The 14,904-nt window shown below is 26.6% G+C and overlaps 1 protein-coding gene across 1 annotated transcript in view; it reads right to left on the bottom strand.

The window, feature by feature from the left end:
- LOC111620697 (uncharacterized protein KIAA1109-like) overlaps window positions 1-14,904 on the bottom strand; it is a 185,047-nt gene that overhangs the window by 60,483 nt on the left and 109,660 nt on the right. The window contains exons 33-40 of the mRNA XM_023362685.1: window positions 14,154-14,276; window positions 6,897-7,014; window positions 5,961-6,028; window positions 5,800-5,883; window positions 5,548-5,644; window positions 5,150-5,223; window positions 4,719-4,856; window positions 1,889-2,009 (exon numbers count right to left, since the gene is read on the bottom strand). Of these exons, the coding sequence (XP_023218453.1) occupies window positions 1,889-2,009; window positions 4,719-4,856; window positions 5,150-5,223; window positions 5,548-5,644; window positions 5,800-5,883; window positions 5,961-6,028; window positions 6,897-7,014; window positions 14,154-14,276 (823 nt within the window). The remainder of the gene's footprint in view (window positions 1-1,888; window positions 2,010-4,718; window positions 4,857-5,149; window positions 5,224-5,547; window positions 5,645-5,799; window positions 5,884-5,960; window positions 6,029-6,896; window positions 7,015-14,153; window positions 14,277-14,904) is intronic.

Raw genomic sequence — 14,904 nt, 5'->3', positions numbered from 1 at the left:
ACAAATGTATTCTGATGGTTTGAGTTAATTATATTTTCTATTTGCAACATTTCCTCAACTTTAACACAAAATAAGAAAAAAGTGAATTTTTAAAAAATTTGCAAGATTTCTTGGGTTAAAAAACAGCCAGGATCCTGGGATCCTGTTGGAGAATCCCTACTAGGGAAAATACTGGAATATTCCCAGTACTTTGTGGAAAGTTTTTCAATTTTGGCATATCATGTCAGCACTCAAAAAACTTTCATATTTTGGGGATTTTCAGTTTTTGAAATTTCAGATAAAGGATTCTTAATCTGTATTTCTGAACAAGCTGAGCAAGTCAAAATATGACAGACAATAACCTTGGCAATCTCATATCTTACCAATGTCTGTAATGTCCACAAATATTTACCTTGTTAAAAATAGAATTGGTAAAAAGAAACTAAAGTTTGTGAAATTGCATTCCAAAGTGACTTAGTAAGTCAAGTGCAGAAGCAATTATTTGAAATTGAAAAATGTTGCGAAACAAGTTCCTAAAAGTTTAATATCTTATCAGAGAGCTGATCATGTTGAGACATCAAAAGCATTTATGATGGTTCCGTAAAAAAAAGACAAATTTTTAAGATCCATTGAAATTTAATTTAATCTGTACATTTCAAAATTGAAAAGACCATCTATCATATGGCATTTTAAAAGATTACTGTGACCAAATAAAGAACACACAGAAAGTCAGCAGAATAGTTTCAAGAAGCTTTCTCTTGAAAGCTTCTTGAAACTATTTTTGAGATGTGGAAGGAACATTACATATTGAATTTTTTGAAAATGAGCAAACAATTATTATTGAACAGTATCCTGATATTTTCATAAATTCCATTTTAAAAAAGTGACCTGAAATTTGGAAAAAGGCATATTCTTATGTAAAACTCATTGCATCAAAATCAGGTATTACTCATTAAAAACTGGACTAAACTAGTTTATGTCAGCCATCTTATAGTCTTGACTTGAGCCTTTTCAGTATCATCTTTGTGGACATTTAAAAACTTTTTAGAAGAAAATTCAAAGTAAACATAGTATTCGAAGTTGGCTGTACAGTTTACTGAGTTTTATTTCACTAATGTATAGAATTTTATCAAAATATAAAACGCTATATTGAAACACATAACAAATATTAACTTTTTTCCCTAATGTTTTATATTATATTTATTAAACTTTCTAAATATAATCTAAAAATTTATTAGTTTTGTATTTAAAAAGTTGTTTAAATAATTATGTCTGAATAAAATATCATAAAATAAATTAAAATATCTTCTAATATTAAAATTATTTTTTATAAAAAAATTAAGCTATTACAGCAACAAAGAGTTTTGTTTTATGCCCCTCTCATATAAGCCAAATGCATTATTTTATTATGTTGTCTCACTAGCAATAACTATTGAAATAACACAATGAAATTATGCAAACTTTTACAATTCTGTACTAAACATTTGTACAGTAGTTTTGCTTGCATTGTTTTGTTCCTAATAATCACTGTGCACAACTTAGTTTAACTCTAACTGGCTATTACAAATATTTCCAACCAATTCATGTTTGGTAAACTTATTTAACATAGAAATTAATATTATAAAATAATAAAAAGTCAAAGCTAAGTTTAAACAATGTAATGAACCCTTAGTTTTGCAGCTAGCTGGATAGTATTGATGATGCCAGTACTGTTTGTTTACATCACTATTACAAACAGCAAAGTGTAAGTAAAGGCATATTATACCTTTTCAATTCCAATTTCAGAAAAAGTAAATTTGATTTCAAAAAAGGTAATAATAAATTTTAAAACTTATAATAAATATAATATAATAAAATTTGCAGATAATATTATTTTTATTTTTTTAATAAAATTTTGCATTGCTCATACCTGTAAATCTAGCTTTGCTCACTAAAGAACCACATGAACAAGCTGAAACTCGAGTATTTTCCAAAGTTACTACAACAGCTGCCTTCAATTCTGTGTCATATATTTTGTTACTACTAATATTCTGAAAGATTCAATAAATTAAAATTAATGAAATAATAAATACTAATGTTTACATTATTTTAAATTACAATAAAACCAATGATAACATGTAAAAACTGTTTTATATTTAGCTAATTGCAATTCACAAGCATAAACATATAGATAAAATCATGTTCATTTTAATGCTATTTTCTGAACAGTTTTTTCTTTATTTTTGTGTGTACTTCCAGTAAAGATCCTTCAAAAAACATTTAGTATTAAAATAAATAAATATGATTGTCTACATTATTATAAATTATTAAAAATATATATATTTTTAAAATGTCATGGCTATTTTTGTATTGTAATTTGTAACTAGTAAATTTTAAAATATTTAAATAGTTATTTTATAAATTAATCAATATTTATATGCATGGTAAAACAATAAAAATCTCTACTGACTAAAACCATAAGTTATAAAAATAATATATATATATAAGAAATTACTATATAAAAAGCAGATTAATAAAAATTTTTATTTTTACATTAATTACAATACAAAATTATAAATAAAAAAAAGCTTAAAATAGAATACCATATCTGCTTAATTATCAAGCTTTATATTTAGTTGCATGTAAGTCATGCAAATGAATATAAAACTGTCAAAATTAAAAGAAAAAAATTATTATTTTTGAAAAAAATTGCTAGATTTATATTAAAATTAAATAATTTTTAATATCTTCTAAGAAGTTTAAAACAAACTATTCCATAGCATATTAATTTTAAAAACATTAATATGCTAATTTTTGTTAAAATTAAAATGTATACATTATAAATAATAAATGGAATGTCATAGAATCTGTTTTTAATTTTCACATCTACATACAAAATAACTAAAAATCTCAAAAAAATAAAAATAGCCTGTCTTAATACATAACTTTTCATATTTAATTCAATAAAATATGATAAACTAAGATACAGTAATACCCCGAACTTACACGATAGGTGGGACCGAACGATAACCGTGTAAGTCAAATTCGCGTAAGTCGGGGTATAATTTCGCAATTTGTGTAAAATCCAAGTCGGATGTATGTAAGCTAATAAATGTTCTCGTTAATCTTATTTCGTCTTTTGATTCGTTTACGGTTACAAGAAATTGCCACATAGAGTCTCTCAAGTCCCCGTAGATATAACAAACACAGAAATAAATAACACAAAATAAATTGTAGCTGTGTCGATTCCGCACAACACGTCCGAACGTGTAAGCTGAACAATAGTGTGGGGGGAATGAGTAATCAAGAGTTGCATGGCGCTCAAACAAAAGCCGAATCGACGAGATTTGAAAATCGCGTAACTCCGGGTTCGCGTAAGTCGGGGTAGCGTAAGTTGAGGTATTACTGTATAGCGTACACAAAAATATTTATTCTGCTTCAGCAATATGTATTCACAAAATATGAGCACTGTAAAATATTTTAATATTTTTGAATTGTCATCATCTGAAACTACAAGTATATGTAATTAACCAAACAACTTGTTTGATTCATTACATATAGTACAACTTTATGCATATTTTTTATCATTAGAATTTTTTTAGAATATTAATTTTGAATATTTAAACCAAACAGCTAACAATCAAGCTATTTAAAGGCTTTATTTTTAATTAAATTATTACAATAAATTATAATTTAATAATATAATTTTAGATTTTGATTTAACTTTTATGTTAATTATTAAATATTAATTGTTAATATTTTCAATTGTAAATTTAAATATAATTTGAACATTTATTTCTAAATTTTTAAATAATATTTTACCAAAATTTTGTTAAACAGTAAAATTTGGGTTTAGTGGACACTTATATTTAGGGGAAAAAAATGTCAAGTCCTACCATAGTAATAGGGCTATTAATATATTTTTACCTCAATTAAGTGATAATGCTTCCTGCTTACAATGAACAATAATTAATTATCCTTCCTATTCTCCAAAACCTCTGTCAAGAAAACAGTACAATAGATTTCATGTTTCCCATGAATATCAGTATAAAAATATTATGACTATCTTTGATACCATTATTTCTTAGAATTTACTTCTGTCCTTAAACTTGTCAAACAAAGTTTTCACAGTTCTTTGCATAATGAAATTAAAAAACTCAAAAAATTTTAAAGGAAAAGATAATAGAAACAAAAAATAAAATGAGTCATTTTACCAAATTGGTAAATATGCTATTTAAAAAGTCTTGAAAGCATAATCAGTAATACCACCTATCCAGCTTGGTAAAGTTATGGTTTGAGTCTGCATGCTTAGTGTTTTTTCCTAAATATCTCTAAATTAATTAATTAATAATTAATTTTTAATTATTAAATTTAGTACAAAGTGACCACTACAGTAAATGCAATACAAAATAACATTAGAAATGCTATTTTGTAGTGTAAAATTTTATATTAATTATCACAAATAAATAATCCTATAATTTCAGAGATTCTTTGAATATTTCTGATTACTGTTCTTATTACACATTTTTTCATGAATCAATTATTTAAAATACCATTAAATGTTGTAAAATATAGAGCAATTTTTAATGAATACATGATTTAAGAAGACACCTCTTCTAAGTGAGCAAAGTCTTCAGTGGCAAGAGTATCCACTAAATCCAGGTTCTGTTATATTAATTTTACATCTTAATTATATTATAATATTCAAAAAAATATATTTATCAAATACTTATATTAATATACATATTTGATTAACTTACTCCACTATGTGGATTTAAAGGAAGACATATGCCCATGTCATCAACAGTAAGTTGTAAAAAGAGAGTACCAAGAGCCTGACTGCCAAGTTGAGATATTTGTGGTACTTTTTCAAATACTTGCTGTGTTGCTGTCAAAACCTACAGAGGCAAAGTAAAAAATTCAATACTTAAAAATAAGTAATTTATTTATATATCTGCTTACAATACTTTTAAGAAAATAAATAAATTCATAATATGACATGGTATGATTATAATATAGACCTTATTAATCTGCTGTTGAAATTTAGATCTTAGAGAATATAATACACAAACACTATATTGATATGAATATAAAATTTCATATAATAAATATATCAATAATAATAATAATAATAACAATAAAAGTTTTTAACTATTTAATGATAATTTAGTAAACTTTATTAATAACTAACCTCTTTATTTAAGCTTGAACGTTGTTCATTCCAATATTCATAAGCATTTTTATAATTCAACCATACTAAAACAGCTAAAGTAAATTTTAATATGAGGTATTATCAACTGTTGATAATAAATATGTGTTTATATTCATTATACAATAGTAAGTATAAAAGTAATTAAGTATTAGTATTTAATTTGAAAAATTTATTAATGAGATTATTATTGCGCAAAAAAAATAAATTAAAATTCTTATGTTCCTATTAAGTAATAATCTTATAAATGGAAAAGTTCAAAAACATTACTTTAAGACTAAATGGAAAATTATAACATAACATATACTGTACATGGATCTTACTTTTTAACTGTAACAAATTCATTGAAATTTTATACATAAATTTCTTTAAATACATACCTTTATCTAATGCAATTGGTTGGATATAAATAAGAGGTCTATTTAATGTAATCAGTACAGCTTCTTTATCTTCAGATTGACCAGTTATCATTTCATCCTATACAAATATATCAAAGAATGTTAAAACTATATTTTCACTATACTGTAGATGTTTAATGCAATAAGAAAAATATTTAAATCCAAACATGCCTATAATAAAACATACTCAATATATTATACTTCCTTATCTAGCAATTATTGGTTTTTATTTACCTGCAAAGCATTTCTCATACAAATTCTAGTTTTAAAATAAGCAAATTGTTGAAATTCAGGTTCTGCTTCTTCAAATAAAGCATTCTAAATAAAATATTATAGTTTAACTTGAAACAAAAAAATACATGAAATGTGAATTTATTTAATATGTTTAATTTTACCTTTATTAATTGTCCAAGTGCCAAATTTAAATCTACTTGTGCTTTCCCAAATAATTTTATATTATTGCCTAAAATAATATAAATTCAAATTTTTAAAATTATTTTCGTTTTTATTTTTGCATATTTCAATAAACACAATAACCAAATTTTCTTGCTACTTTGATAATCATAATAAATCCATTGTTTTATATAAAATCATTGTTAAGGAAAAGACTAATAGAAAGCATTCAAACAAATTAAATGCTTCTTTAAATAGAAAGTAACATTTCTTAATAGAATTTATTACTTGTTTAAAAAAAGATATAGAACATTAATAACATCTATCTTACAAAATTATTTCAATATACTAAAAGAACAGACAAAAAAATAACTTTAAAAATATGATAAAATTTATAAACTAGAACAATGCAGATAAGATGACTACAGTAATCATAGTCAAAATATAGAGTTTTAGTAAAAATGATTTTTATTTATTACGTAAATGGTCATAAAATGATGATGACCTTTTACATATGAGACTGCAATAAGAAAATATGTTAAAATTTTAAAAAAAGCTGCATTATGTGATCATATGTGTCCAAAATATACAATTTAACTATAATTAAATAAAAAATATTCTTATATTATATAATATAGTGAATTAGATTAATAGCATAGAATAAGATGAACAGAGAGACAGAAATGTACAATGAAAATATTTTAACAATCTTAAAATATACTTGTTCAAACAAATGAAGATTTTTTAACTTCTCAACAAAAAATTTTTTAATACATATAATTCATAAATATGATTAAAAAATACATTGTAATAAAAAAGGATATTTAATAATTATTTTAAGTTTAATATCACTAAATATGAGCATCAAAAGATAAGTTAAATAAATATTTACTATGTTTCCTAATTTGACAAAAAAAATTTAAATAACAAAAATTTACCATTTTGAGTACTTCCAGATGACATGTTTTGAACTCGATTTGACAATTGTAATTCAACAACTCCTGTTTCTAATCTTACTGCACTACTTGTGGGTGTAGTTGCTGTTATTTGAATTCCCTTTAATAAAATAATTTTTTTATTAACATGATATTGTAAAATTTATATAAATATAAATTATTGTGAGGTTCCAAAAATCAAGTTGAAATTTTGATTAATCATAAAACTCCTAAGTCAAGAAACTTCAAAGGTTAAATTGGATCAAGAACATGTGTCAATGCGGTAGACTCGACAGAAAGGAAAACACTTGTTCTAAAACTAAACAGACATGGTGATAAATGACAGAGGGAATGTCTACCGGGTGAAAGGAGGCTTTGTCATGGTGCTTGTATATAAGAGTTGAGGTGCGAACAATCAAGGAAAAAACAGGAGGGCTAATGACCAAAAGGACACCTGTTAGGTCATGTGAGCCCTAAACCATTTGGGGGGATAAATGGACATAAAACATCTGACAAATAGGTCAAGACAAGTGTCCAAGAAAGACTATAATGGTGTAAATTACAAGTGCAGGTGTCAAGATCCCGTCAGCACCTCCTGGGCCTTACCTGACTCGAATTGGCTTCGGTCTCACTTGAAGACAGAAGAATGACCAATCAGGGTGAGGGAAAAGGGACACAAGACCAATCAAAAATGGGAAATTTGAGGGGAAATCATATAAAACCTCCAAATCAAGGGAAAAAGATGGAGTTCTCTGCCCGCCAAACAGTGCTTGTTGGACCGTCAACTAGTTGCCCGCTTTGTACGCTAATGCCTCACCGCCGACTCTATGGACTTGCCTCCACTAAGGCCCTGGGGCACACATCTTCTGGCAGCGAACCCATACCAACCACAGACATCCGGAGCTCCCTGACAAAGACAATTTAGATCGCATTTTGTATTACTATTATGTATGTTACTTTTAATGTTAAAATAAACGATTCTTGTAAGACACTTTTCATCTTTTCCTCTGCCACCACCACCCACATATGATCAGTCCCTAGGCTTTTCCTGACGTGCAATTAACTTATTGCCCTTAAAAGTCAGCACCTTACATTATTAATCTAAATGAAATATTTTTAAAAATAACACAATTTGAAATATTTTAACGGAATGGAAACAGGTAACAAAATTAGATTATTATTACCTGTTTCTATCATTTGTAATTCTGCATTAAAGTCCAGAATATATTTAAGTATTTGCTAAAATTCCACCAAAATAAAATTATTATTTTTATGTTACAGTCTACATTCTATTGTCACTAATATTTTCTATTTTGTAGTTTAATTCTCTACTTTTACTTATCCTGTAAAAAAAAACTATTTACTTTAATTGGTCTCATAATCTACTAAAATTTAAATTAGCCCAAAAACTAATAAAATCAAAACAACTAATAAGAAAATAAAGTTTTTGTAAATGTAAGAAAGTGGATTTATATTAAATTATTCATAGAATATATAACATGAAAAACGTTGAATTAGATGTATTATATACTATTCAGCATTTCCCTTTTTATATATTTTATTTCCAATAATATAATATTAATAGTAAGAGTACTTGGAATCAAGTTACAGGAAAATGTTACTAATAAATTAATACTACAATTTTGTATGAATAACCTAGAGCACACCAGCATATATTTCACAAAAAATTGTAGAATATAAATAGAACCTTTGCATAACTTGCATCACTATATACCTTGCACCTCTAAGTGGCTGCTGGAAACATAACACTGGTATTCAATTTAGAAATTAATCATCTCAAATATTCCAATTTTTCCTTTTTAATTTCATTTCCATAACAGTTCTTTGCAACATTTAAAATTACATATAAAATATAGAAATGGAATAAACAGAAAAAGTGGAATATTTGACACACAATCTCTTTAACTGCATAAATGTCAAAAATACAAATCACTACTGAATTCCCAAAATTATTGATTTCTCAATCACTACTAAATTTCCCTATTTTAAATGTTTTGCTTCTTTTCTATTTAATTTATCTAATAATATTAATAAAATATATAATGATAATAATAGTAACTGCTAAAATAACAATAGAAAAGGAATTTAAAATTGATAATATCTTTAATATACTTGATGCACAAAGAGCCACTTGTAGTTGAGATATGGTCAAAGTGGCAGCATTATCAAGTGTTACTCTTGTCAGGAATAACTGTCAGACACAAAGTAAATAAAAAAGTAATTGCTGTTAATATCATAGTTGATGATATTACTAAGAAAGTTGTATACAAACTCTACAATATTCAATAATATGATTTTGAGAATCAATTGCTTAGCTCTTGTTATTCTTTATGACAAAATCAACAGTCTAATTAGTTCTCTGAGCATTACTACATAGAGAGGAGATAATTACTGGAAAGTTATCTACTTTAAATATAAAAGTTCAATTAGAAATGTTTAACAACATCAATAAAAGTGTGAATACAGAAAACACATAAAAGACTAAAGACAATGTGTATGTGCATGTTTGATGATTTCAGAAAAAATGTAATGATAGGTAAGTTAGTCTGTAGTGTACATAGGAATTTTCATATTTTTTGACAAGACTATGTCTTGTTTATAAAATCATACTGCCTGATTTTCTTACCAGCATAGAGGTATGAAGGAGTACATGTCGAGAGTTGATATTTGGTACAGAGTATTAGGTGCCCAAATCATTTGTGCATAAAAAAAATCCAGACTCATAGGTAGTCAGGGAACCGAGAATCGAGTCAAAATAAAATACAAAATAGTGACCCTCTTCTACAAACAGGCAAAACAGCCACCTCATCCCACTGAAGTCAGGTAGGGGAGAGTACCACCCACAGTCATTCTAAGAAGTGAACGCTGACCTTAGGACTGAACACGTAGTTTCTTCTATGTTAAATAAAATTTGTAATCTAATTTTGTAAATTTGGGAGTGCTTCAAATATGACGTTAAAATGGTTTTATGTCATTACAACTGGGTTTTTTTTAACATTATCTAGTATAGTAAAATTGTAGGACCGATAAAAATTTGACGTTATATTAAGGTTGTCATTACATTCGATGACATTATAATCGAATTAAACTGTATATTGTTTGTGCAAAATAAAAAAAATAATTTCAGACGATACAATAACCATGACTATTTTTTTCAAAACAGAAACTTTTCGGTACGCATTGACAAAAATTCAACCCAGGCTGACACACAACGGAGAGAAATTTTGAAATTAGATAGATTAATTTCATCGAAGATGCATTGTGGACAATCTCGTGGTAGTGGCCGGCAAAGTTTGAATGATCGTGCCCAAAAGCAGCGATATCAAAGAAGATAGGAGAATGAGAACAAGACCTGTCTTGAGCATTAAAGTGATTCCGTCTCCAAAACATAGTCTTGTCCCAAATATGGTTTTGTCATTTTACTTGTTTAAAGATGCTCTTGGTAAGTTTAGAAAAGCTCTTAGATATATTTATAACTGCAAATTAAAACTAACAGATAACTCATATTATTACATGATCTGCACCATTTCACATTGACTTTTAAACACATTGGATTATCCTTATAAAATTATGATATCAAACTTATTAAATAAAATTTCCAAGTCTTAAGAGAACATAAAGAATTATGAAATAATTTTACAGTATATAATTCATTGGCATTATATACTGTAAAATTATTATACCATAACAACCAGTTCTTTATTGTGATATTATCATTATGCTGGGCTACAATTTTTAATCATCTTTTAACTAAAAATAATGAACTTCCAGTCTGAACTGGAAGTTCATATATTGTTAGTCAGGATCTCTGGTCCCTAAGCTTTCCATATCTGGTCACAGTTTTCATCTAACTCTGTTCTTGAGATTAATGAAGAACAAACAGACAGATGGACAACAGAGGGAATGTATAGTTCTGCAATTTGAAAAGCCCAATGAAACTTTTGAATAATCTGAAACCAAAACCTTTATTATATATACTTAACTTTACTTAAATTTTAATTTTTGATATTTAAACCTGCACATATATGAAGCATGCAATGCCATAACATTGTAAATGCCATTTTTCTCTAAATACATTTTATTGGAGAAATGTATTCTAAACAATGTTTTCTGCTGCAAAAAAATATTGTGGAGATAGTGGCACTGTAAGTGGCTATATTTTGAAGTTGAATTTATGTGAAACCATAGCGTTTAAAGTGTCAAAGTATAAGTCATATGACTTTTGGTGCTTGAAATTTTACAGCTTATATTAACATCATTTTGATACTCCAAAGAGTTTGTAACCTAGTGAGTATTTTACCATTGTAAAATTGAAATTCACTAAAAAAGTGTTTTTACCTCTCCTGAAAAAGTTTATTTTTCAGCATTTACAGCATTATGGAATTGCATGTTTCATATATTTTATATATTATCAAAAATATTATTTATTTGTTTAAATATTAAGATTTGCTTTCTTCTTGTAATAATATTCTGTTTACACTATCCAAACTGAGAAATCTCAATTGTAACATCAATATACATTAAATCTCAAAATATCAAACAATAAAATTTAACTTCTTCAAATTTTAATATATTTTATTATCTGCATTTCATATAATACTTTACAGAATATTATCATCTTTTATATTACTGTTGTCTAATTTAATTATTTTTTCATTGTTTATTCTGTTATTTTATTTGTTTATCACTGACATTATTGATTCACTATTAATAATAAAAAAAATAACTTAGTAAACAAAATAAAACAAGTCATCTTGTACATCTTAAGAATCTTCACATATTTTCATTGAAATATGAGAACCCAAGTTTTGGTGATATTTGAAGATTTATTCAAGTATCTATAATTTTTCACATCAAGAATTTCATTGATTATTAAACAACTTTACTAAAAAAAAATATTTGTTATTAATATTCACTTTTGAATATGATGTATTGTACATATTCAAGAATCTATTTAACGGTGTTGATTAAACCTTAAATATTTCCAAATCCATCTTTTCATTAGTACAAAAGAGAAATATTAATGTTCTAATTCATTAGATGTATTGTAAAAACTCCGAAAAAGCAAAAATAAAAAGAAGGAAACCTACATCACTATGACAAATCAAACAAATAAAAGTGAATGCTTTGAAGTTTTTCCACTTTTATATTTTAATAACTGTAATAATAAAATTGAAAACTCCCAAAATAAGAAAAATGTCATCCAAATGAAAAAAAAAGAATATCTAAATCTAGCATATCTGTATTCTTATGTAATTTTCAAACTCAACTATCATACAATTTTATTATAGTTGTAATATTTTGTGCCTGTTTAAAATATGATCAATAACAACAATTTGTAAATACAGTTTATCAGGAATGTAGTCACATGGGGTGGCAAGTTGTGTACTAATGCTCTTCTGCCCCTCACTGTCTGTTGATCTCCACTGCCATCTCTTATGAGTTTAAAAGTAAACAGCATGAAAAAAATGTCACAAGCAGTTGACCACTGCATGAAACAAAAAAACAGGTGAATCAGACTCAAATACTAGATTATATGAACAGACACAAGGTAAAGAACAAAATTTAATACTTGTCCTTGTTCAGTCAGACTTTTCTTTTTTTTATTTTTATTGAATATTGGTTATGTATTAAGGTTTCTCATTTCCCGGTCTTTTGCTTGTCCCAGGATCCCGGGATAAAAGTGAACTGTTTCCCGGGATCCCGGGATAGAATTAATTATTTTTAAGGTATACAAAATATCTTGAAATCAAATGATATAATTATTTTCCATTTTTTAAAGTAATTTTAAAGTTCTGTAACCTCCAAAATCATATTAATAATGCTGTGTAAGGTCTATAGGCCTATAATAAAAATTACCTTTAAATAACGTAGAAATTTTCACAAATAGAAAAAAATTAATTAAAGTTTGCTGGAAACTGCATACAACAACAACAAAAAAAATGTTTTGAATTGAGTTAAAAATTAAAAAAAATGAACTTCTAATTTAGAAGGTAATTTTCGTTTTTTAAATAAAATATAATACTAAATATTGCAAACTTTTATAAGATTTTAAAAAGCAAAGTTGGTCAATACTCCGATAACTCACTCCAATTCTTATTTTAGTAATGAAAAGTCTTGCCACCAGAATGCCCTTTCCGATTCAATTGATGTGATTGGAATAGTGTTTAATGCGTTTAAGAGAAGACAGATATGATGTGTTTTTTCACCTGTAGCCTGGAAGATTTCGAGTTCGTTTTGAGATTGTAGTACTTCTTTCGCTCTCTAGTATTCTTGATTTGTCTATATTGGCTGCTTTAATAGCGGCATCAAGCTTAGAGCTCGATAATTCGGCAATTCATTAGGCTTTAATAATCAGGTTTATGAAGAAAAATTTTATACTTGCAGACTTTGTACTCGTTTGTATCCTTGCCCAATTTGCACAATCTGGCATCAGGCATTTATTGAAGCTACTGGGCATGGTTAAAACTCAAGACAGCGTAAGCACAATTATTCCAGATATTACAGGTTCCGACAAGTAAAGAATTTTTATAGTCCTGCCACAAATAAGCTATATATTGATTATTGACCATTTGTGACATTCTATAACGAGCAAAAATTTAAAAAAAACTAATAGGTAGGTTTAAAATTAATAAATACAAATGTATTCTGACAGTGAATGAGTTAATTATGCTTTCTATTTGCAAAATTCCTCAACCTTAACGCAAAATAAGAAAAAAATGAATTTTTAAGAAATTTGCCCCGGGATAAGAAAAATTTCCCGGGATATTTCCCGGGTTAAAAAAACAACCGGGATCCCGGGATCCCGTTTGAGAAACCCTATTATGTATATCACTGATTTTCATATGATATGCAAGGAACTGCCACATCAATATAGCAGCTCCTTGCACAATAATATATTGCTAGTGATCTTGGGCTATTACATTTTTATGGCAGCCTACCTACCTATGCTTAGCCTATAAAAGTCATCAGTGATGCAGGTGACCCACACTCAGTAATTTCTGATTACATCCCTGAATGTATACATAAATATTTTCATTGTAAAATATAAACTAATTTCTAGATTAATATGTTCTTTTATCTATAAAATAAAAAATTAAAATTATTTACTAATACCCAAATAAAATATATATAAGTTTAAGAATAAAGTTTTAAACACTTTTTATTGTTCTGATTCTATAATATATTTATGAAAATATGTTATCTACAAGCTACAAAATTAAATTATTATGATCTCACCTTTAAACGCAACAGTAAAGAAAATAATACTCGTCTACTATAAGGTGTGGATAATTTTTCTTCTCCTAACAATGGTACAGGTTTATCCACACCAGACATTTTTTGAACAACTTCATTAACTTCCTACATCAAAATTCAAATAACATTTTTATTTTGTATGTATATATTTAACATTGTTAAAATATAATTATAAATAAACTAAATTTAAAAAATAAATATTGAATTATTTATACACTTTATTTATTAATAAATTTATTAAATAATTTATTCACAAAGAACACTTCTTCATTTTAAGTCCCATTGAAAAATTTTAGTAAAGGCTTTCAATGTTACTAGCTAATTTTCATAATTTTGTTAGTACTGTAAGGTCTCTTTTTATGCAGATTATTTTTATGCGATTTTGAAGTTTTGCAGTTTGTATTTCATCCAAAAATTTCTTGGACAAACATACATATAGGCTTGTTTAGGAAGCCTGCGTACGGACAGTTTCCAAAAATCGTGGAACGCTCAAAGCTCACTCCATTTGTTCCGCTGACATATAATGTTTATGGATGTAAAGGACAGCTAGATCTACCTTAATCGCTTTAGTTCCTAGCAATTTTTGATATAAATGTAATTAAACATAAAAAATACTTAAAACTGAAAAAAACGAAAGAAATGCGTTAATTTTGAAGAAAAAGCTTCAAAGTTTAACTTCCTTTGTCTCGCCCTTCTGTGAAATTTAACACCGATGAGTCATTGTTTACACATC

The sequence above is a fragment of the Centruroides sculpturatus genome, unplaced genomic scaffold (assembly GCF_000671375.1).
Source record: "Centruroides sculpturatus isolate CEXI.00-Female unplaced genomic scaffold, Cexi_2.0 scaffold243, whole genome shotgun sequence".
Lineage (NCBI taxonomy): Eukaryota > Metazoa > Arthropoda > Arachnida > Scorpiones > Buthidae > Centruroides > Centruroides sculpturatus.
Note: the sequence above shows the minus strand (reverse complement) of the source record. Positions and strands in the feature narration are given on the sequence as shown.